General features: G+C 46.9%; 1 protein-coding gene across 3 annotated transcripts in view; it reads left to right on the top strand.

The window, feature by feature from the left end:
* mapkbp1 (mitogen-activated protein kinase binding protein 1) overlaps positions 1–23,469 on the top strand; it is a 270,559-nt gene that overhangs the window by 19,976 nt on the left and 227,114 nt on the right. For 2 of the 3 annotated variants that reach the window (XM_087990116.1, XM_087990117.1), the window contains exon 2: positions 13,744–13,835. In XM_087990116.1, coding sequence (XP_087846242.1) covers positions 13,744–13,835 — 92 coding nt within the window. Of the gene's footprint in view, positions 1–13,743; positions 13,836–23,469 lie in introns of those variants that run through there. The other variant, XM_087990119.1, reaches the window with a different exon arrangement.

A 23,469-nucleotide genomic window follows, 5' to 3' on the forward strand; every position in this document is an offset into this window, starting at 1 on the left:
GGGTTAAGGAGAACCCTTGAGCATTTTATACATATATTAGAAGCAAGAGAGTAGCTAGGGAAAGAGAAGACCCTCTCAAGGATAAGGGAGGGAGGTTATGTCTGGAGCCAGAGGACATGGTTCAGATCCTTAATGAGTACTTTACATTGGAATTCACTAAACAGAGGGTCGTGAGGGATGTTGAAGTTAGGAAAAGATGTGTGAATACACTCTGACAGGTCAACATAGTGAGCGAGGAAGTGTTGGGTGTCTTGAAATACATTAAGGTAGGCAAGTCCCCAGGGCCAGAAGGGATCTATCCCAGGATACTGTGGCAAGCAAGGGAGGAAATAGCTGAGGCCTTAACAGATGTCTTTGCCTCCTCTTTGGCCTCAGACAAGTTTCCAGAGGACTGGAAAATGGCCAAAGGTGTTCCTTTGCTTACAAAGGGGACCAGAGATAATCGAGGTAATTACAGGCTGGTAAGCCTGCCCTCAGTGTTGGGGAAGTTGTTGGAGAAGATAATGAGAGGCAGGATTTATTCACATTAGGAAGCGATCTCACCAACTTCACTGAGTTTTTTGAGGAGGTGACATGAACGATAGATGAGGGGAAGGCAGTGGATGTTGTCGACATAAGTTTAGTGAGGCATTTGTTAAGGTCCCTCATGGCAGGCTGGTACAGAAGTTAGAGTCTCTTGCGATGCAGGGCAAGCGGGCTAAATGGATACAAAACTGGCTTGGTCATAGAAGAGAGTAGTGGTGGAAGGTGCTTTTCTGAATGGAGATCAGTAACTAGTGGTGTTCTGCAGAGATCAGTGCTGGGACCTTTGTTGTTTATAATACATATAAATGATCTGGAGGAAAATGTAAGTGGTCTGATCAGTAAGTTTGTGCTTAGCACCAAAATTAGCAGAGTTGCAGATAGTGAGGAGGATTGTCAAAGGAGACAGTGGGGTAGAGATAGATTGCAGAATTGGGCAGAGAAGTGGCAGATGAAGTTCAATCCAGACAAATGCGAGGTTATGCCTTTTGGAAGATCCAATCCAAGAGCGAATTCCGCAATAAATGGCAGAACTCTTAGGATCATTGACATACGGGGGATCTGGGCGTACAGGTCCACAGTTCCCTGAAAGTGACAACACAGGTGGATAAAGTGGTCAAGAAGGCACACAGCATCAATATAAAAGTTGGCGAGTTATATTACAGCTGTATAAAACTTTAGGTTGGCCATATTTGGAATATCGTGTGCAGTTCTGGCCCCCACACTACCAGAAGGATGTGGATGCTTTGGAGAGGGTGCAGAGAAGGTTTACCAGGATGTTGGTGGGTCTGGAAGGTTTTAGTTATGAGGTGAGGTTGGATAAACTCGGATGGTTTTCACCTGAACGATGGAGGCTGACGGACGACCTGATAGAGGTCTACAAAATTATGAGAGGCATGGATAGGATTGATAGTCAGAGGCTTTTTTTCCCAGATTAGAAAAGTCAACTACAAGAGGGCACAGGTTCAAGGTGAGAGGGGGAAAGTTGAGGGGAGAAATGCGGGGGGTAATGTTTTTCACACAGAGAGTGGTGGATGGCTGCCAGTGGAAGTGGTGGAGGCACGTTTAAGGCATATCTTGATAGACATATGAATGGGAGGTAAACAGAGAGAAAGAAGCTGCATATGAGCAATAAGTAGTGGGTCTAAATGAGGATTTGGAATCAGCGTAGGCTTGGTGGACCAAAGAGCCTGTTCCTGTTCTGTATTATATTGTATAAATATAAATTACTGCAAGTTATGTTGTACCCCAGGTAATTTAAGAGTTCAGATTTTTACCTGTGGCTCTGAGCTAATTTTCTCAGGCTGATGGTATCAATCAACTCCTCAGTTGTGCATCCTGTCTTTCTCGCCGTGAGAATTTTTTGCTTGTGGAATTTTGATGCTGGAGACTGACTGCTGCTTTTTGACTTTTCTCTGCTTGGGAATAAATCAAAGGTGCGCCAGGAATCTCAGGCAAGGGCCCATAACTCATGGCAGGTGGTCTGTAAGATTATCAGCGATCGCGCCCCTCTCCAGCACTGAGCCTCGCATAGAGTGTGGGCGCTAGCCGAGAAATGTACGAGATCTTCTTGGTTATTCTTTGAAAGCCACCTTCTATTGAACCGCTTGGTGAGTCAGTAGAAAATGGTTCAGCTTTCTCCTGAGGAACGCTGTGAAATAAATTCGGAAGAACTGCTTGTGTGCTCCCTCCAGGACTGTTAACTTGAACATTTGCTGCAGCACATTACTTTGAGCAAGAGCTGTGGAATTTGTAGCCTAAGGGGTACATATTACTAATTAAGTTTTGCTGAGGCCAGCCCTTTGTGTGACTAATTGACGCACAGTGATTCAAAACATCACAGAGTGAAACTATGAAGATGGGAGCGAAAGCTAAGTATTCCACAACGAGAAATCCAGAATTAAATGAGACAGTGTTGGGATTGCTGAGTAGAACTGGTAGCATCTGTGGATGGAGAACCGCATAACGTTTCAAACCTGTGACTTTTCATCAGGTCTGGTGACAACTGTGCAAGCCACAATGTGGGTACAGGTCTTTCTTAAATCAGTATTCTTCCTAAACCAGATGTACACAGCCCTTTAACTCAGAGCATCACTCCTTCCAAAGTAAATGACAAAGTCAGATTGATTAATTTCTATTGCTTCCTCCCCCTGTTGTAATATATTTTTGTTTAGTGTTTTTATTTAATTTGCACACTTTGATAGTTTATTGGGAAATCTTGAGGGAAAACATCCAGTGAGAGAGACTGGGCAGCCACTGAAGCATCAGATTAATCGTTCAATTTATGTTAATCCGGCTCCCTCACACTGTCACTCAGTAACCCCTCTGCCCCCCAGCGCCCTGTGTTACTGACTGTATCTCCCCTGGTGTTAATCCAGCTCCCTCACACTGTCACTCAGTAACCCCTCTCCCCCAGCACCCTGCGTTACTGACTGTATCTCCCCTGGTGTTAATCCGGCTCACTCACACAGTCAATCAGTAACCCCTCTCACCCAGCACCTTGTGTTACTGACTGTATCTCCCCTGGTGTTAATCCAGCTCCCTCACACTGTTGCTCAGTAACCCCTCTCCCCAAGCGCCCTGTGTTACTGACTGTATCTCCCCTGGTGTTAATCCAGCTCCCTCACACTGTCACTCAGTAACCCCTCTCCCCCAGCACCCCGTGTTACTGACTGTATCTCCCCTGGTGTTAATCCAGCTCCCTCACACTGTCACTCAGTAACCCCTCTCCCCCAGCGCCCTGTGTTACTGACTGTATCTCCCCTGGTGTTAATCCAGCTCCCTCACACTGTCACTCAGTAACCCCTCTCCCCCAGCACCCTGCGTTACTGACTGTATCTCCCCTGGTGTTAATCCAGCTCCCTCACACTGTCACTCAGTAACCCCTCTCCCCCAGCACCCTGCGTTACTGACTGTATCTCCCCTGGTGTTAATCCGGCTCACTCACACAGTCAATCAGTAACCCCTCTCACCCAGCACCTTGTGTTACTGACTGTATCTCCCCTGGTGTTAATCCAGCTCCCTCACACTGTTGCTCAGTAACCCCTCTCCCCAAGCGCCCTGTGTTACTGACTGTATCTCCCCTGGTGTTAATCCAGCTCCCTCACACTGTCACTCAGTAACCCCTCTCCCCCAGCACCCTGCGTTACTGACTGTATCTCCCCTGGTGTTAATCCGGCTCCCTCACACTGTCACTCAGTAACCCCTCTCCCCCAGCACCCTGTGTTACTGACTGTATCTCCCCTGGTGTTAATCCAGCTCCCACTCACTCAGTAACGCCTCTCCCCCAGCACCTTGTGTTACTGACTGTATCTCTCCTGGTGTTAATCCAGCTCCCATACACTCAGTAACCCCTCTCCCCCAGCACCCTGTGTTACTGACTGTAACTCCCCTGACGTTAATCTAACTGAGGGCCCTGTGAAACATTGCAGGTTTGCCAGTAGTTGGTTACCTGCCCATCACAGCGGAGAATTAGTTTGAAAGGGCAGGCAAGCCTCCTCTCCTACCCTTGGCCCACAATCCGTGCTGTAAAAGCCTACACAGCTTCTGGACTCAGCTGCACCTGCCTGCCTTTAGTTGCCGTTTTTCCTGAACTTTGAAGCCCATGTCTGGCCAGCATCGTATTTAAGTGGCTGTTGAAGACTCGGCAGCGAAGCCTCGTTTACATTAACCCTCATGACATCATCCACCTTAAGAAACCAAGACTTTTTATCAGAGAGGTGGGACATACCACCAGCGCTTCACCAGAGATTCTCACTGATGGTGTTACCTAGTCATGGTGACGAAACGTCTGAAAGCAAACCTTCCAGCTCAGTGAGCAAACTTACATCCATATCATCAACCTGAGCTATGAATCTTCTCAAAAAGCACTGACTCATAGAGCTCCCTGCCCTCCTTTCACCTCCAAATCGGCCTTCCTTAATGTGTCCAGTTCATTGCGATGGAACTGAAAGCTGGTTATGTCGCAGTAGTTTGGGTTCAATTCATTTAGTCATTAGGCAGTACAGAACGTGCATATTGTTTAAGAAAAACAGATGCTTTTTGTTACAGCTTACTTGAACTAGTCAGGATAATTTGCAAGAATACTAATTTCTGTGGAGAAAAAGCACTGTATATGGGGAGAGTGCTGATTGTTTGGCAAGGGGACTGTGGTAGGGGTGTACAGGAGAAGGCACTGGTAAATGATGATTGACACTTAAATGTCTGACTTTGCAGACAGAAAAAACAGGCACATGCAATGTGCTGATTTCAACTACACAAAATAGGTCACAGCATTCACTGGTTCGTTTCTTGGGGCAATGTCTCAGCTAATCAGAGCCAACCTGCCTGTTTTAAAAATTAAGGCCTGACAGTTAACTGTCAATCATAATTAAGTGGTGCATTCTCCATGGCAATGCATCTACCAATCAGATTCCACTTGCCAACCAAGTAGGTGTCTCCATTTATGCAGCCTAAATGTTGATGTTTATCAGGCAATTTTAGGTAATTTTGCTAACTTACCTCCAATCCACCTTCCCCCCCCCCCCCCTCCCCCCCCCCACCCTGGTCTCTGTTCTATACCCTGCAGTGCCCCCTCAAGAGCTCTCTGGTTCTCTACTTGTCTCCTCTTTAAGATAAACTTTACACCTACCACATTGGCTGCATGTTTGGTCACCTGTCCTTCTGTCTCCTCTGTTTGGATCAATGTCAATATTTGTTTGATCCTGTGAGCACATTTGGGTGTTTAGCTGCATTCAAGGTGCTTTAGAAATGCAGGTTGTTGTTGTGTACTATCAGGGAACAGGTGACACACAGGCAGGCAGCATCTGCAAGGAGAGAAAAACATGTTTCAGGTATGGACCCCCGTCGTGAGAATTCCATGTTCTATCCTGACTTGCCTGCTCTCCTGAGGGAGTTGCTGTGTGTTTCCGGGAGTTCCTGTTTTTGTTTTGGCTTATCAGTGTCTTTAGTATTTTGCTTTTTGATATTAACACTTGTTACATTAAGTTTGCTTGTTGTGAAAGTCTCAGTTTGCTGCTAGTTAAATATACTAATTAGGTCACATTCGCACATGCACTGTGCAAATTTGCACTGAGAAAGTGGAAATAATTTAGCTTCGCAGTCTGTTTTCAAGTACTCTTTATTTAGTCTGGAGAACTGCAAGTGCTACCCTTCTTGCGTTGATGTCATCATTAAAATCTTTCGTGAAGAACACTTTCTCCCAGGTTAGGAACAGAGTAAAGGCATGGTCTGATACATCTGCTGTAATAATCACTCCAAGGTTAGTTCCAAAGAATGCTGCAGGGGAGGGCGAAATCTGTGAGTGCCTCGTATGATTAAATCTCTTCAGTTAGAATCATAATGAACAACCCAGAACACACACACACGCACAGACACAGACACACGCACACACACACACACACATACAGATACACACACACAGGCATACACACACAAACACACGCACACACACATAGAGATGCATACACACACATACACACAGACACATGCACACATACAGATACACACACAGGCACACACAGACACACGCACACACAGGCATACACACACAGACGCATGCACACACACAGGCATACACACACACGCACACACACATAAAGATACACATACACACACACAGACACACACACATGCACACACACACATGTACACACACAGGCATACACACACACACACATGTACACACACAGGCATACACAACACATACACACACAGACACACGCACACACACATACAGATACACACACACAGACACACATAGTCTCTGCAATTATTAGTCTTTAAGTCATACAAATTCCACTGATGCACGCTTGCTTCAATATTTCTGTCCCTTTGTTCCCTGCTTCACCTCTGTCTGCCTATCTATCTCTAGGCGAAAGTGAGGCCTGCAGATGCTGGAGATCAGAGTTGGGAGTGTGGTGCTGGAAAAGCACAGCAGGTCAGGCAGCATCCGAGGAGCAGGAAAATCGACGTTTTGGGCAAAAGCCCTTCGTCAGGAATGGCTGTATCTCTGTCTCTTGCTCTTTTGCTCCCTCTTATTTTGTCTCACTTTCTTTCTCGTTCTCTCTTTCTGTCTGTGCCTTTGATCCCCTGACTCTTGGCATCTCTTGATCTTTCCCTCTCCTGCTCCCTGTCTTTCCCTCATCCCTAATCCCGCTTTGGTTATCTGTTCTATCACTTGCTTTCTCACTCCTTCGCAGCCAGTGCTCCATCTCCTTAAATCAAAGGAAAATACTGCAGATGCTGTAAGTTTGAAACAAAAGTAGAAATTGCTGGAGAAACTTGGCAGGTCTGGCAGTATCTGGGGAGAGAAAAGCAGAGTTCAGTGTTCAAGTTTATTTGGTTTACTTTGCTTATTCACTCATAGGGAGTGGGCGTCACTGGCTGGGCCAGAATTTATCACTGTCCCTAGTTGTCTCTTGAGAAGGTGGTGGTAAGCGGCCATCTTGAACCACTGCAGTCCACCTGCTGTGGGTTGTCCCACAATGCGCTTAGGGAAGGAATTCCAGGATTTTGACCCAGCAGCAATGAAGGGAAGGCGATGTATTTCCAAGTTTGGACGATGAGGAGGGGAACCTGTGGTGTTCCCATGTATCTGCTGACCTTGTACTTCTAAGTGGAAGTGATGGTGGGTTTGGAAGGCACTGGCTAAGGATCTTTGGAGACTTTCCGCAGTGCATCTCACAGATATGGTTCCTTCAGGACTGTGTTCTCCTCCTTCACTAAATCCGTTTTCACTTTTGCCTTAGTGACTTCTGTGTTTAAGACCCTCTCTCCAAGACCTTCCCTAGCACAGCCTGAAGCAAGCTACAAGGTTCAGGAGCCACCATGTTCTGCTTTTTCACTTTAGTCAGGCTGGGCCTCAGGGACCCAGTGATGTCACATGCCTTTAGTTGCCTACGTGAGGTTTGATCATGTGCCAATTGTTTCCTGCCAATCCTGACTGGGTGTTTTATTTACTGGGAGCAGCCTGTGGACTTTCTATCTTTGTGTGTTGTGTCATGAATCTCCCTCTTGTTTTTCCCCTCGTGGAGTTCCTTGTATGGCTGATCTTGCTCACAGCTGGAAATGTGTTGCTGGAAAAGCGCAGCAGGTCAGGCAGCATCCAGGGAACAGGAAAATCGACGTTTCGGGCATAAGCCCTTCTTCAGGAATGAGGAAAGTTTGTCCAGCAGGCTAAGATAAAAGGTAGAGAGGAGGGACTTGGGGGAGGGGTGTCGGAAATGTGATAGGTGGAAAGAGGTCAAGGTGAGGGTGATAGGTCAGACTGGGGTGGGGGCGGAGAGGTCGGGAAGAAGATTGCAGGTTAGGAAGGCGGTGCTGAATTTGATGGATTTGACTGAGACAGGGTGGGGGGAGGGGAAATGAGGAAACTGGAGAAATCTGAGTTCAAACCTGTGATCTTGCTCACAGGTTTCTGTAGGCCCATGATCCTCAGTTTCCATGGTAACATCAATAATTGAGTGAAGGAACCTTCCCTCCCCGGAAAACATTTATTGGATTTCCATGTATTAGCCTCACAAGCTCCACCCATTCAGGGCAAACAGGGAGGAGTGGACACTGCCACACCTTTGGGTGGGTTGTGACCGGGTCTATTGGTTGAGGATGTGGATTGATTGAACGAGGGAGGGGTATTAGGTTCCACCTTGGTGGATTTGGACTGGCCAGCATAGCCCAGACAAAATTATTTTAATTTTCTTTTGTAAAGGCAGAGAGTTTGGGCGCCGGTAATAAAGGCACTGAAGATGTCAGGATCAGGACAGTAGGGTCTGCTGATTTCCAGTACTAGGGGTAGCTGATTTTACAAAGCATTTACAGCACAGGAACTGTCCATTCTTGCTGCTTGTGCCCGTGTTCACGATTCCCACAGACATTTCCCTCTTTATCGGTTCCTTTCCACATCATGTGTGTTTCTGACTCGACGGAATGGATCTATGCTATTCACCCTGTGACATGGGTGCAGTCAAGTGCCCCATTCTAATAAAGTGTCCTCCCATTGACAGTCTCTGCTGTGCTGAGGGCCACAATCCTGACGCAAGAAATGTGTGAAACAGGAGCGAGAGTGGGACCGTCCAGCCCCTTCAAGCCTGCTCACTGTGTTCGATAAGATCCCAACTCATCCGGTTCTGATGTCAATCCTACATTCCTGCCTGCATCAAAAACTTGTTTGTCAAGAATCGATCTAACCCCACCTTAAAATTATTCAATGACCCTGAGCCCCGGCTCCCTCTGGAGAAATTTGTTCCATGTTCGTGAACCCCTGAGAGAGGAAAGAAATCCTATCTCCATTACACATCCCTATGATGTTCAGCCCTTCCCGATTTGTCCGATTTCCCCCTCACCAATTCGACCCGATTTGTATAAAGCACTGATGGTACCTGCAGCTGAACACCCTCGTATAATAGCAATATTTATTTCAGTGAGGAGTTGACTTGCAGCTTAATTGAAATTAGAAGCTGGGATGTTTGGCATTCCTTACCTAAACACTGGCTGCGTTGTTGGTACCTGAACCTAGCTGTTCCTGGTGCAGATAGAAATTGTGTTCTCAGTATGGATATGTATTTTTTTATGTACATTCACAGGAAATGAGAGTCACTGGCTGGGCCAGCATTAGTTACCCATCTCTAGATTAGATTAGATTAGATTACATTACAGTGTGGAAACAGGCCCTTCGGCCCAACAAGTCCACACCGACCCGCCGAAGCGCAACCCACCCATACATTTACCCCTTTAACCTAACACTACGGGCAATTTAGCATGGCCAATTCACCTGACCCGCACATCTTTGGACTGTGGGAGGAAACCGGAGCACCCGGAGGAAACTCACGCAGACACGGGGAGAATGTGCAAACTCCACACAGTCAGTCGCCTGAGGCGGGAATTGAACCCGGGTCTCTGGCGCTGTGAGGCAGCAGTGCTAACCACTGTGCCACCGTGCCGCCCACGATGTCCTCTAGATGTCCTATAAAAGCTGGTGGTGAAGTGTCTTCTTGATCCACTGCGGTCTTTGGGTTGTGGGGGACAGCTGCAATGTTGGTAGGAAGGGAATTCTAGGATTTGGACCCAGGAACGCTGAAGGAATGCTGATAATTGAGTATAGTTTGGAGGGGAACTCGCAGGTGGTGTTCCCATGTATCTGCTGCCTTTGTCCTATTCGATGCAGTTCTGGATGATGATGTTGTTGAAGGAGTCTTGGTGATTAGCTGCAGTGCACCTTGCCGATAGTACACACTGCTGCTACTGAGCGTTGGTGGTGGGGGGGCAGTGAGTGCTTGTGAATGTAGTGCCAATCAAGTGGACTGCTTTGTCCTGGATAATGTCAAGCGTCTTGAATTTTGTTAAAGCTGCAAATGTCTGGGCAATTAGGGAGTATTCCATCACACTCCTGACTTGTGCATTTTATTGGCTATTTGTGGTATAGACACACCATAGATTGCATTTTCTGGTAGACTGTCACCAAACGTTCCACACTTACAACTGGTGAAGGGATACAAATACATGCAACATGGCTGAATGGTCAATAGTCCCAGAATATCCTGAAATGTGCAGTCAATGTATAACACCCATAAAATGATCATTAACCTGTATGTACATTGACTTAGGAAATGTACAAATCATCTGATTTAAATACCCATGGCTGATATTTGTATTTCTATTTTTAAAAAAACACTTCCATGGGATGTGGGTGTCACTGGCAAGGGCAGCATTTTGTTTCCCATCTTTAATTGCCCTTAAACTGAGTGGCTTTCTCGGTCGTTTCAAAGGGCAGTTAAAAATCCACCACATTGCTGTGGGTTGGAGCCACATGTCGACCAGACCAGGTACGGATGGCAGATTTCCTTCCCTGAAGGGCATGAGTGAACCAGATCGATTTTTACGACACGGCCACCAATCCGCCAGCTTTTAATTCCAGATTTTAGTAAATTCAGACCTGCCTCTGATCCTTTAGTCTGAATTTACTACTCCAGAGATGTTACCAACACACGATGATGGTTTTGTGGTTACCATGACTCACTTTCAATTACAGATTTATTAATGAATTGAATTTAGACTCCACCAGCTGCTGTGGTGAGGATGTTGAAGTGATGTCCCCAGGGCATTCATCTGGGCCTCTGGGTTATGTGACCACTGTGTTCCCCCCCCTTCTGTAAATGAAATGGTTAAGTCCTGACTTCCTGTATCTTGCTGAGGAGGATACTACAGAACAGACTGACTTTGGCTTGAAACACAGCAGCACGATAGGACCTTATATAAAAAAAAGCTTCCTGTGGGAAGTGTTGCCCTGTGTTCATATTTCCTCTTGTCCTACTCCTCGAGTTGTCTCCCAGCCTTTTCTGAAGGCCACGAGCTGTTGCCTTGCTTTTGACCACTTGCCCAGTTTGCATGTGAGCCTGAGTGGAGGAAGGCAGGCTGTTGAAGTTGGGCTTAGACAGCACGCTTTTCTGTGCAAGAATTGTATTGCTTTGACCATGGTATCTCATACCACCGTGAGTTAATGACGCATTTCAAAGATCCCAGAAGGTCGTGCTGATTGAGTTCCACTTGCCCAGTGCCATTGGGTTGCTACACTCCCCACTGATGTGTAGCAGGGAGTGTGTTTGCCCTGGTGACAGTACTAACAGCTACAGGCAGGGGTGCTGTTCCTAAGCATAGCAACTAGTCAGTTGTCCTCAGTGAGAGCAGCTCTCATTACCACCGGTGGATTGTTACCATGGTTATCTTTGCATGGCGATATCCCCAAGACTCTTATTTTATGAAATGTACTGCTGTTCACGGCATGTCTCACAGTGGTTGGTCATTTTCTCCTTGTATGTGGTATCTGTCTACTTGGCATTATGTGAGGCAGAGCTGAATTGATCCCCTTTGTCTCTGGCAGCAAGGTCTCATACGAAATGTACAAATTAGGAGCAGGGGAAGGCCATTTGGTCCATCAATGCTGCTTCGGTATTCCTTAACATCATGGTTGATCTGATTGTAAACTCAATTTTCCATTCCACTTACCCCCCGATAACCTTTCACCCCCTTACCAAGAATCTATTTACCTGAGTCTTAAGATGAAGTTCAAAGACTCTTCTTCCAGAGTGATAGGGAGAGGTTGAATAGGCTGAGGCTGCTTTCCCTGGAGTGTCGGAGGCTGAGGGGTGACCTCATAGAGGTTTATAAAATCATGAGGGGAATGGATAGGGTGAATAGCCAAGGTCTTTTCCCCAGTGTGGGGGAGTCCCCAACTAGAGGGTGTCGGTTTAAGTTGTGAGGGGAAAGATTTACAAGGGACCTAAGGGGCAACCTTTTCATTCAGTGGGTGGTGGAATGAGCTGCCAGAGGAAGTGGTGGAGGCTGGTACAATTACAGCATTTAAAAGGCAACTGGATGGGTGTATGAATAGGAAGGGTTTAGAGGGAAATGGGCCAAATGCTGGGAAATGGGAGTAGATTAGGTTGGGATATCCGGTCAGCATAGATGAGTTGGGCTGAAGGGTCTGTTTCTGTGCTGTACAACTCAAAGAGATACAAAGATTTGTGATCTTCTGAGCAAGTTATTTTTCTGATCTTTGTTATTAACAGATGACTCTTAGCTTTTAAGTTGTGTTTAAAGCAGTTCGCGATTCTCCCGCATGAGGAAGCATCCTCATCCAGCTGTTGAGACCCCTCAAAATCTTGTAGATTTCAACCACGTTGCCTTTCACTCTTCCAAAATCCAGCAGATATAGGCTTAGTCTGTCCTGCCATTCCTCATCACACAATTCACCCATCCCAGAGATTAGTCTAGGAGACCTCTAAACTTCCTCCAAGGCATTTACATCCGTCCTTATATAAGGCCTCCAATTCCCTACAGTGTGGAAACAGACCCTTTGGCCCAACAAGTCCACACCAACCCTCCGAAGACCCAGACCCATCTCCCCCTGATTAATGCACCTAACACTACGGGCAATTTAGCATGGCCAATTCACCTGGCCTGCACACCTTTTGGACTGTGGGAGGAAACCGAAGCACCTGGAAGAAACCCACGCAGACACGGGGAGAATGTGCAAACTCCACACAGATAGTCACCTGAGGCTGGAATCGAACCCAGGTCCCTGGTGCTGTGAGGCAACAGTGCTAACCACTGAGCCACCGTGCCACCGAACACAGTTCTGCTATTCTGGTCACACTGATGCCCTATATAATTGAAAAATGCCCTCCCTACTCTTGCATTTAGTTCCCCTAGCAATAAACCATAACATTCTACTCACTTTATTAACTACTTGCCTGTAACTGCATGCTAACCTTTTGGGACATGTACACCAGACTACCCAGATCTCTCTGCATCTCAGAGCTCTGTAATCTCCATGTCTTTGGCATTTTCATCCAAATCATTTTTATAAATTGTAAACAGTCAAGGCTCCAGCAATGATACTTGTACCACTCAGCTCATTTTGCTAATCAGGAAAATATCCATTTGTGCCTACTCGCTGTTTCCTGTTAACTAGCCAATTTTCTTTCCATGTTACTCCTTACACCTTAAGTCTTTATTTTCCATAATAGTCTTTCACGTAACAGATTATCAAATGTCTTCGGGAAATCTAGGTAAGGTGCATCCATGTGTTTCCCTTTATAGAGAGCATGTGACATCTTCTGACTCATCAATTTGGAAATGAGATGTGACCAGCCATTCTGTGTTGTGTCTTCTGGGCATGTTCTCTGCTCACACGGTTCTGACATAATGTAATGCGTGGCGGAGAGGGTTAGATTAAGAATTTCTTTTTTTAAGAGTTAGGGCTGAGGCAGCCGAAACTTGCTGTTCACAGAGTGAAGAAAATCAAGGATGTGCAAGAGGTAGTAATGTAAAGCCTGCAGAGTCCTGGGTGAATTCCCGCTGGAGGAGATTACAGGGAGCAGGCTAGGCCCTGAGGTGATTTGACCACATTGGCGAGAATTTTAAAATCTAGTGAGCAGCCAAAGAATTCAAGAGGGTATGAGTTTTGATGCTGGAAATTTGGATGAGCTTGTGTTCACAGAGGCCGACATCAATCCAAACTGAGCGCCCCGCAGTATTTTCTTTTATTCCTTATACAGCACAAGTTAGACATGCAGCTCCACAAAACTCCCCCGACGCAGTGCCACCCTGTAAATGCCAGATGGTTAGGGATTGATGGATGGGATGCCTGGGTCCCATTGATTGAAGGTGAATCCTCTGATTCTCAGTAACCTGTGACAGCAGCCTGTGTTTATCTTCCTGTAGGTGACTCTGGAGAAGGTGCTGGGCATCACGGTCTCTGGAAGCAGTGGTCTTGCATGTGACTCAAAGACTGGACTTGTAGCCTACCCGTCTGGGTAAGTAGATGGGCTCACAGGATCCCATTACCTTTAAAATAGCTGATGATTCCAACCAGCATGTGTCAACTTAATTTTCCTCCCCGCTACATGTGGTTGTGTTCAGGTCATCAAATGCTGAAAGGTTTGGTTTGTTAGGTGCTAGTGACCTGAAGTTCCTATAAAGGTCGACACGTTAATGTACCAATGTGAACGCAGACATTGATGTGTCGTGGCAGCCCAGGTATGAGGGAGGGAGCAGACCCCAACAGGTCACCCTGTGCTGATCCCACTCCTCCAACTGAGCCTGCAGGTAGCAAAGAGACAAGTCTGACGGAGAGCATTATCGGGAAGTGAAAGGAGACTCCTGTAGGCTTTGGCCATTTCTGTGTTCAAACTTTATTTTGAAAGAAGAATTCTGATGTGAGAGTCTGCTGCCCGTCCCCAGATCCATGCGGGTTGTTTAAAAGGTTCTGAAAAGCAACCAGGCCTTGCCATGCTCCTGTCCCCAAAACCATTTGTATCCACAATTCTGTTCAAAATTTCATTGCATTCTGATGTAAAGCTTAAAAAAAATCTCAGGTTGTGTTAGTGAATGGAAGTAAATGAAACACAATGTTGTTCCCAACTTATACCCTCATTGACATTCCCACAAGTCAAAAGAGGCTGCCTTCCATTTTGTCAAAATTAAGCTGAAGTATGTTTTCATTTCCTGTGTAACTGCACAGCATTTTCTTTTTATTCAGGAAGGTAAGGAATTCCCAACGTATAGCTTATTTAATAAGGAAAGAATAGAAATGAATTCAGTTCTTCTATTTGTCTCTATGTGTGTATGGATGTCTGAGTTTCTGTGTATTTGTCTGTGTATATTTGTCTCTGCTCTCTCTGTATGTTTATCTGTATGTGTCTATCTGCCTTCATTTGCATGTGTGGCTGTCTGTGTGTGCCTATGTGTGAGTTTGTGTGTGTGTTTGCCTCTGTGCATGTGCATCTGTTTCCATGTGTGTTTGTCTGTGCACATGTTTGTCACTGTGTGTGTGTCTGTCACCATGTGTGCATTTGTGCACACATATTTGACACTGTAACTGTATGTTACTGTGTGTGTGTGCGTGCACGTGCATGTACACTTGTCTCTGTATGTGTGACATCATGGATGTATGGGTATGGTTCTGTGTGTGTGCGTGTGCATGCTTGTCTGACATTGTGTGTGTGTGTGTGTGTGTGTGTGTGTGTGTGTGTGTGTGTGTGTGTGTGTGTGTGTGTGTGTGTGTGTGTGTGTGTGTGTGTGTGTGTGTGTGTGTGTGTGTGTGTGTGTGTGTGTGTGTGTGTGTGTGTGTGTGACTATTTGTGATTTTCAAAGGAAACTGCTCACCATCAATCAGAGAGCTTCTTAAGTTATTTAAGGAGATAATAAAGTGTAAAATTAATTTGTGCGGCGTGGGGATCGTTGGCTGTCAGCAATCTCTGACACCTCCCTCCCCTTCCTGGACCTCTCCATCCCCATTAATGACAACCGACTTGACACTGACATTTTTTACAAACCCACCGACTCCCACAGCTACCTAGATTACACCTCTTCCCACTCTACCTCCTGCAAAAATGCCTCCCATATTCCCAATTCCTCTGCCTCCGCCGTATCTGCTCCCAGGAGGACCAGTTCCACCACAGAACACACCAGATGGCCTCCTTCTTTAGAGACCGCAATTTCCTTTCCCACGTGGTTAAAGATGCCCTCCAACGCACCTCATCCACATCCCGCATCTCTGCTCTCAAACCCCACCCCTCCAACCGTAACAAGGACAGAACGCCCCTGGTGCTCACCTTCCACCCTACCAACCTTTGCATAAACCAAATCATCCGCCGACATTTCTGCCACCTCCAAACGGACCCCACCACCAGGGATATATTTCCCTCCCCACCCCTTTCCGCTTTCCACAAAGACCGTTCCCTCCGTGACTACCTGGTCAGGTCCATGCCCTCCAACAACCCATCCTCCCATCCTGGCACCCTCCCCTGTCACCACAGGAATTGCAAAACCTGCGCCCACACCTCCTCCCTCACCTCCATCCAAGGCCCCAAAGGAGCCTTCCACATCCATCAAAAGTTTCACCTGCACATCCACCAATATCATTTATTGTATCCGTTGCTCCCGATGCAGTCTCTGGACGCCACCTAGCAGAGCACTTTAGGAAACATCTCTGGGACACCCGCACCAATCAACCCCACCGCCCTGTGGCCCAACATTTCAACTCCCCCTCCCACTCTGCTGAGGACATACGGGTCCTGGGCTGCCTCCACCGCCGCTCCCTCACCACCCGACGCCTGGAGGAAGAACGCCTCATCTTCCGCCTCAGAACACTTCAACCCCAGGGCATCAATGTGGACTTCACCAGTTTCCTCATTTCCCCTCCCCACCTTACCCCAGCTCCAAACTTCCAGCTCAGCACCATCCTCATGACCTGTCCTACCTGCCAATCTCCCTTCCCACCTACCCACTCCACCCTCCCCTCTGACCTATCACCTTTACCCCACCTCCATTCACCTATTGTACTCTTTGCTACCTTTGCCCCGACACACACACACACACACACACACCCCACCCTCCCATTTATCTCTCCACCCTGGAGGCTTCCTGCTTCTATTCCTGATGAAGGGCTTTTGCCCGAAACATTGATTTTCCTGCTCCTCGGATGCTGCCTGACCTGCTGTGCTTTTCCAGCATCACTCTGAGCTAAACCCTGTCAGCAATTGTTGTCCGTTCCCTAGCTGCCCTTGAGAAGGAGGTGGTGAGCTGCCTTCTTGAGTCACTGATGTCAATCCACAATGTTGTTAGGGAGAGAATTCCAGGAATTTGACCCAGTGACACTGAAGGAATGGTGATATATTTCCAAGTCAGGGTGATGAGTGGCTTGGAGGGGAAATTACCTTGTATCTGCTGCTCTTGACCTTCTAACTCAAAGTGGTCGTGGGTTTGGAAGATGTTGTCTGAAGATCTTTGGTGAATTTCTGCAGTGAGTCTTGTAGATGGTACATACTACTGCTACTGAGCATCAGTGGTGCTTGTACATGTGGTGCAATCAGGCGGGCTGCTTTGTCCTGGATAGTGTCAAGCTTCTTGAGTGTTGTTGGAGCTGCACCCATCCAGGCAACTGGGGAGTATTCCATCACACTGCTGACTTGTGCCTTGTAGATGGTGGATAGGCTTTGGGAGTCAGGAGGTGAGTTACTTGCAACAGTATTCCTAGCTTCTGACCTGCTTTTGGAGCCACTGTGTTTATGTGGTGAGTCCAGTTGAGTTTCTGGTTAATAGTAACCCCAAGTATGTTGATAGTGGGGGATTCAATGATGGTAACGCTATTGGATGTCAAGATTGTCTCTTATTGGTGATAGTCATTGCCTGGCATCTGGGTGGCACAAATGTTATTTGCCACCTGTCAGCCCATATCTGGATATTGTCCAGATCTTGTTGCATTTGGACACGGACTGCTTCAGTTTCTGAGGAGCCGTGAATGGTGCTGGACATTGCGTAATAATGGCCAACATCCCCACTTCTGACCTGATGGAGGGAAGGTCATTGATGGAGCAGCTGAAGATGATTGGGCCGTAACCATCTTCCGATATGTCAGGTATGACCCCAACCACTGTGGAGAGTTTGCCTGCTGATTCCAGTTTTGCTCAGACTCCTTGCTGCCATCCTTTGGTCAAATGCGGCCTTGATGTCAAGGGCTGTCTCTCTCCCCTCCCCTCTAGAATTCAGCCTCTTGTGTCCATGGTTGAACCAAGGCTGTAATGAGGTCAGGAGCTGAGTGGCCCTGGCAGAACCCAAACTGGGCGTCACTGAGCAGGTTATTGCTGAGCAGGTGCTGCTTAATAGCACTGTCAGTGACCCTTTTCATCATTTTACTGATGATCGAGTGTAGCCTGATGGGACAGTAATTACCTGAAATAACTGCAAATGCTGGAAATCAGAAACAAGAACAGAAATTGCTCAGCAGCTGAGTTTTGGCACCAATTTCCTTTCTCGTTTGTGATAATTGGCCAGGTTGGATTTGATCTGGACAAGACATACCTGAGCAATGTTTCACATTATCGGGTAGATGCCAGTAATGTAGCTATACTGGGAGAGCTTGGCTAGAGGAACAGAAGTTCTGGAGCACAAATCTTTTGTACTGTTGCTAGAATGTTGTCAGGGCCTGTAGCTTTTGCAGTATCCAGTGCCTCCAACCGTTCCTTCGTATTGCATGGAATATATCAACTTGGCTGGAGACTGGCTGGTGAATCACTGGAAGAGGCCAAGATGGATCATCCCCATGACACTTCTGACTAAAGATTCTTGCAATATGCTGGTCTCTTCCATCATTAAGGATGGGAATATTTGTGGATGCTCCCCCTCCTAATGAGTTGTTGAATTGTCCCCCACCATTCATGATTGGATATGGCAGGACTGCAGAGCCGTTGATTACGGAATCTGTCTAATCCATCTGGTTGTTAGTTCTGTCTGTCACTTGCTGCTTATGCTGTTTGGAACACATGTGGTCCTGTTTGGTAACTTCACCAGGTGGAGTAGCAGATAGTGAAGGGGACTGTCAGAGAATACAGCAGAATATAGATAGATTGGAGACATGGGCAGAGAAATGGCAGATGGAGTTCAATCCGGGCAAATGTGAGGTGATGCATTTTGGAAGATCCAATTCAAGAGCGAACTCTACAGTGAATGGAAGAATCCTGAGGAAAATTGACGTACAGAGAGATCTGAGTGTTCAGGTCCATTGTTCCCTGAAGATGGCAACGCAGGTCAGTAAAGTAGTCAAGAAGGCATACGGCATGCTTTCCTTCATAGGACGGGGTATTGAGTACAAGAGTTGGCAGGTCATGTTACAGTTGTATAGGACTTTGGTTTGGCCACATTTGGAATACTATGTACAGTTCTGATAGCCATATTACCAAAAGGATGTGGATGCTTTGGAGAGGGTGCAGAGGAGGTTCACCAGGATGTTGCCTGGTATGGAGGGCACTAGCTGTGAAGAGAAGTTGAATAGTTTAGGATTATTTTCATTAGAAAGACAGAGGTTGAGGGGGGACCTAATTGAGGTCTAAAGATTCATGAGAAATAGAGACAGGGTGAATAGCAAGAAGCTTTTTCCCAGGGTGTGGAATGAATTCATGTGGTCATGAATTCAAGGTGAGAGGGGAAAAGTTTAGATTAGATTACAGTGTGGAAACAGGCCCTTCGGCCCAACAAGTCCACACCGACCCGCAGAAGCACAACCCACCCATACCCCTACATTTACCCCATACCTAACACTACGGGCAATTTAGCATGACCAATTCACCTGACCTGCACATCTTTGGACTGTGGGAGGAAACTGGAGCACCCGGAGGAAACCCACGCAGACACAGGGAGAACGTGCAAACTCCACACAGTCAGTCGCCTGAGGCGGGAATTGAACCCGGGTCTCTGGCGCTGTGAGGCAGCAGTGCTAACCACTGTGCCACCGTGCCGCCCACAAAGGGAGATATGTGTGGAAAGTTCTTTATGCAGAGGGTGGTGAGGACCTGGAACGCGTTGCCAGTGGAGATGGTAGAGGCGAGCATGATAGCATCATTTAAGATGTATCTAGACAGATATGTATATGGTCAGGGAGCAAAGGTGTTTAGAAATAGGCGACAGGTTTAGATAGAGGATCTGAATCAGCGCAGGCTTGGAGGGCCGAAGGGCCTGTTCCTGTGCTGTCATGTTCTTTGTCCTTTGGTCTTTGATACCTTATCTTCAGGTATGCCTGGTACTGCTCCTGGCATGTCGTCCTGAATTCTCCATTTATTGACCAGAACAAAATGGGATTTTGTGCTTTTTAGCTGGACAGAGCCAAACAGTCTTATATGTTGGTGCACAGCTGTGTTCAGTGCGAGGCAAAAGAAACTTTGTTCCCATTGGTATTTTTTTAGTGAAACCTGAGGGGTCAACAAGTATAAGGTTGAGTACTACACTTTGATTTGGCCTCTGTGGCCACTTTTAGCTGACTTCTCCTTTAGGCCTTGCTGTCCAAGATGGCGGACTCTTCACTGTATCATTTATCGTGAGCTGCCACCTCACGAAGGGCAGTTGACTGGAAGCAGACCAAGACTGGCCATATTAACACAGTGGCAAAGAGCAGTTCAGAGGCTAGGAATACCGCAGTGATGGAATACCCCCCTACTTGCCTGGATGGGTGCAGCTCCAGCAACACTCCGGGAGCTTGACACCACCCAGGGCAAAGCAGCCCACTTGACTGACACCACATCTGCAACAATCCACTCTCTCTGCCACTGACACTCAGTAGCAGCAGTGTGTACTATCAACAAGGTACATTGCAGAAGCTCACAAAGGTTTCTGAGAAAGCACCTTCCAAACCCACGAGTACTTCCATCAAGGGCAGCAGATACATGGGAACACCACCCCCTGCAAGTTCCCCTCCAAACCAGAGTGTGAGCATGAAAAGTTAAGACGACCATTCCAGTGTTGCACTCAGGGAAGTTTTATGTGCTGTTTTTGTGTAATCGAAACTAAGACTCAGTCTAGCATCTTGGTTGGATGTAAAGGGTTCCATATCCTCAGGGAAGTGGGCGATTGTCTGGTCATTTTCACATCAATGTCAATGAGTGTTCACTGAGGGCAAACCACAGAATCATGGAGCAGTCTCAACACAGAAGGAGGCCAGTCAGCCCACTGGCTCTCTGAATGAGTGGTTCACTCGGTCTCCAACTTTTCTCCATAACCTTACATTGGCCTTCTTTATCAGATAGCAGTCTCAATCCTCTTTTTCAACTGCCTCCTCCACACGCTCACGCAGCGGTAGGAAATGGCGCGAGAATAGTTTGGTGGGGTTTTCTTTGACCAGCGCAGACTCAAATGCGCCGAAGAGCCTTGTATGATTCTGTGAGAGTGCCTTGCTGACCTTTGTCACTCACTGTGTGAAAGCGTTCTCCTCTCGAACCGTGCCTGCTTCTTTTCGCAATTAAAGTCCTGCTCACTTGGTTCTTGATCTTTCGTGACCTTGAACAGTGTGTCCCGCCCTATCCTGTGGAGACCCCCTCGTGATTTTGAATGCCTGTATCAGATCTCTGGTCAGCCTTGCCCTTCCCATTGGAAAACAGTCCTAAATTCTCCAATCCATGTTTAAAACTGAAGCTCCTCTTCTCTGGACCTATTGTCGTGAGTCTTTTCTGCTCCCTCCCCAGTTCCTTTACCCCCTCCCTAAAGTACGATGCCTAGAACTGAACACAGTACTCAGGTTGAGGCCTTACAGTGCCTAATACAATTTCAATGTAACATCTCTGATCTTATTCTCTCTAACCCTATTAATAAAGCATAGGATGCTGTATGCTTCATTAACCGTGCTCTCAATCTGTCTTTCCATCTTCAATGACTCGTGTTGACCCTCTGCACTGCCTTTAAAATTGTGCATTTATTCTGTATTGTCTCTCTCTTGCTCTCTGTTCTTCCTATTAAAGATAACACAAGCCAACTCTCCCCTAGCCAACTCTGAGAAAATCTTCATTAAAGTACAACACGATGTTTTTGATGCATGGTCCCTTTCATCAGTTGACGCTCTGAAATATTAAACAGAAATTACCAAAGTGCGTTGAAATGTTGTTGAGAGCTGTGTGGAGCTTTTCTCTTCGAGAGGTTACTTGTCCAGAGCTTAGAGTCCAAGACACAGGGTTAAGGTGAAGAAGGAGAAAGTGAGGTCTGCAGATGCTGGAGATCAGAGCTGAAAATGTGTTGCTGGAAAAGCGCAGCAGGTCAGGCAGCATCCAGGGAACAGGAGAATCGACGTTTCGGGCATAAGCCTTTCTTCCTGAAAAAGGGCTTATGCCCGAAACGTCGATTCTCCTGTTCCATGGATGCTGCCTGACCTGCTGCGCTTTTCCAGCAACACATTTTCAGTTAAGGTGAAGAAGGCATGAGGATTAATTGGGATTGGCAGTTCTCTGACCAGCTTGGCATAAATCTTGCAGATAACCATTGAGTTTTACACATGGGCAGCACAATGTGAGCAAGTGCATTTGATGACGAGTCACAGCCTTGCAATTTGTGGAGATGGGGGAAGGAACTGAAAGGGATGTTGTTTCCCGAAGATTAAAACGGCGTTCAAAAGGAGTTCAAATTTCTGTGACCCGTGAAAATGCAGACTGAGCAGTTTATGATTTTCTCTGATCTGTGAATTTAAACCGTAATTGAAGTGTCAACGGAGCTGAGGCTTCATGAGGCAATGGGAGTAGCTCTGGACACTGATTTATCCTTCATTGAGGGGTCAGAGGTCGCATCAAGGGGCCATCATTACTGTGCTGCCTGGAACTCGTGATCAGTGATTTAAAGGGACGCTGTCCTCATGGATAAAACATTTGGAGAAATCCATTTTTTCACACTTGTTTGGCAAAAGAAAACAGTCCAAATATGCATATGTCTCACTGTGGTTTTAACAGCAAGCGAACACAAATTTATTGGTACCAAAGCACATTGTGCATTAATATTATATGGTTTGCATCTTGTGTCAAGCTCTGATTTTTTTCTGCTCCCATCTCTCTTTTAAGGCAATGGATTATCGGTATGTTATTTTTAATTTATGTAGCCTGGATGTGTTCTCCCCAGACCATAACCCAGATTTGGGTAGGTGGTGTAGCTGGGGAGTAACCTTTCACCTTTACTGTTGCCCATGTGGCCTTTTATGTGCACACATGAACACTCACTCACAGCGCCTCATGTTCCAATCAACTGTCATGCCACACTCCACTTTGGCACTCCCAGAAGGCAGCAAGATTACCGTGAGAAATAAGGTTTAGCAAAAAACCACTAGACTGTTCCTTTCAGGCATCTTGTAATTTTGACTCAAACACACGGAGCAGGGTTTTCATTGGCCTGAGGAGAAGGAGGAGCTCACCCTCAGTTTCCCACCTACCAGCCTCTGGGCCATTTTTATTCAGAAAGGATTGTGATATAGAGGAGGGGGAAGGTTAGGATTGTGGGGTCGGTGGTGACCAATAGTTCATGAGGCCAACTAATAGCCCCGTAAGATTTACATTTATTGTCACATGTATATAAAGTATATAGTGACATGTTGTTTCATGTGTCGTACACAAAGTGTCACCACACTCCGGCGCCATCTTGAACAATGAAAGATTTTACTGCGATAAAGTTCATCTTTCTCTCTTTTTCTTCTTGTTTCTCCTCCTCCAATCTCTGCTCGACATCCGCCGGGCTCTTTGTAGCAAGGGTCTGGTCTCTGTCTAATGAGCTCCGGAGATCTCTCGGTTATTGGGCTCCGCCACGCTGTGACCGCCGCATCTGGATCCACGGGCCTGGGGGTGTGTGGGTTCCCTACCTCCTCCTGTTCCTCATCCGATGCTCCTCCAGATGCTGCCGCTGGTCACCAGTAGTCGGGGGAAGCCGACACTCCCGCATCTTCAGGCGCCCGGGCCTAGCCGCGGAACTGGAGCCTCGGCTCAGCCTGCGAGTCCGGGCCCGGGGGAAGTCGGGCTTTGGCCTACTCCTCACTGGACGGGAGACCTCGGACCAGGGAGGATCCGTGTACGGCTTGTCCTGGGGTTCCTGCTGCTGGAGGCTTCCTCTTTCACCCACCACTCTTCAGGCGTTAAAGAAAAAAAAGCAAAATCA

The sequence above is a fragment of the Chiloscyllium plagiosum genome, unplaced genomic scaffold (assembly GCF_037043375.1).
Source record: "Chiloscyllium plagiosum isolate Xiang-an unplaced genomic scaffold, Cpla_swu_hap1 HiC_scaffold_8, whole genome shotgun sequence".
Classification (NCBI taxonomy): Eukaryota; Metazoa; Chordata; class Chondrichthyes; order Orectolobiformes; family Hemiscylliidae; genus Chiloscyllium; species Chiloscyllium plagiosum.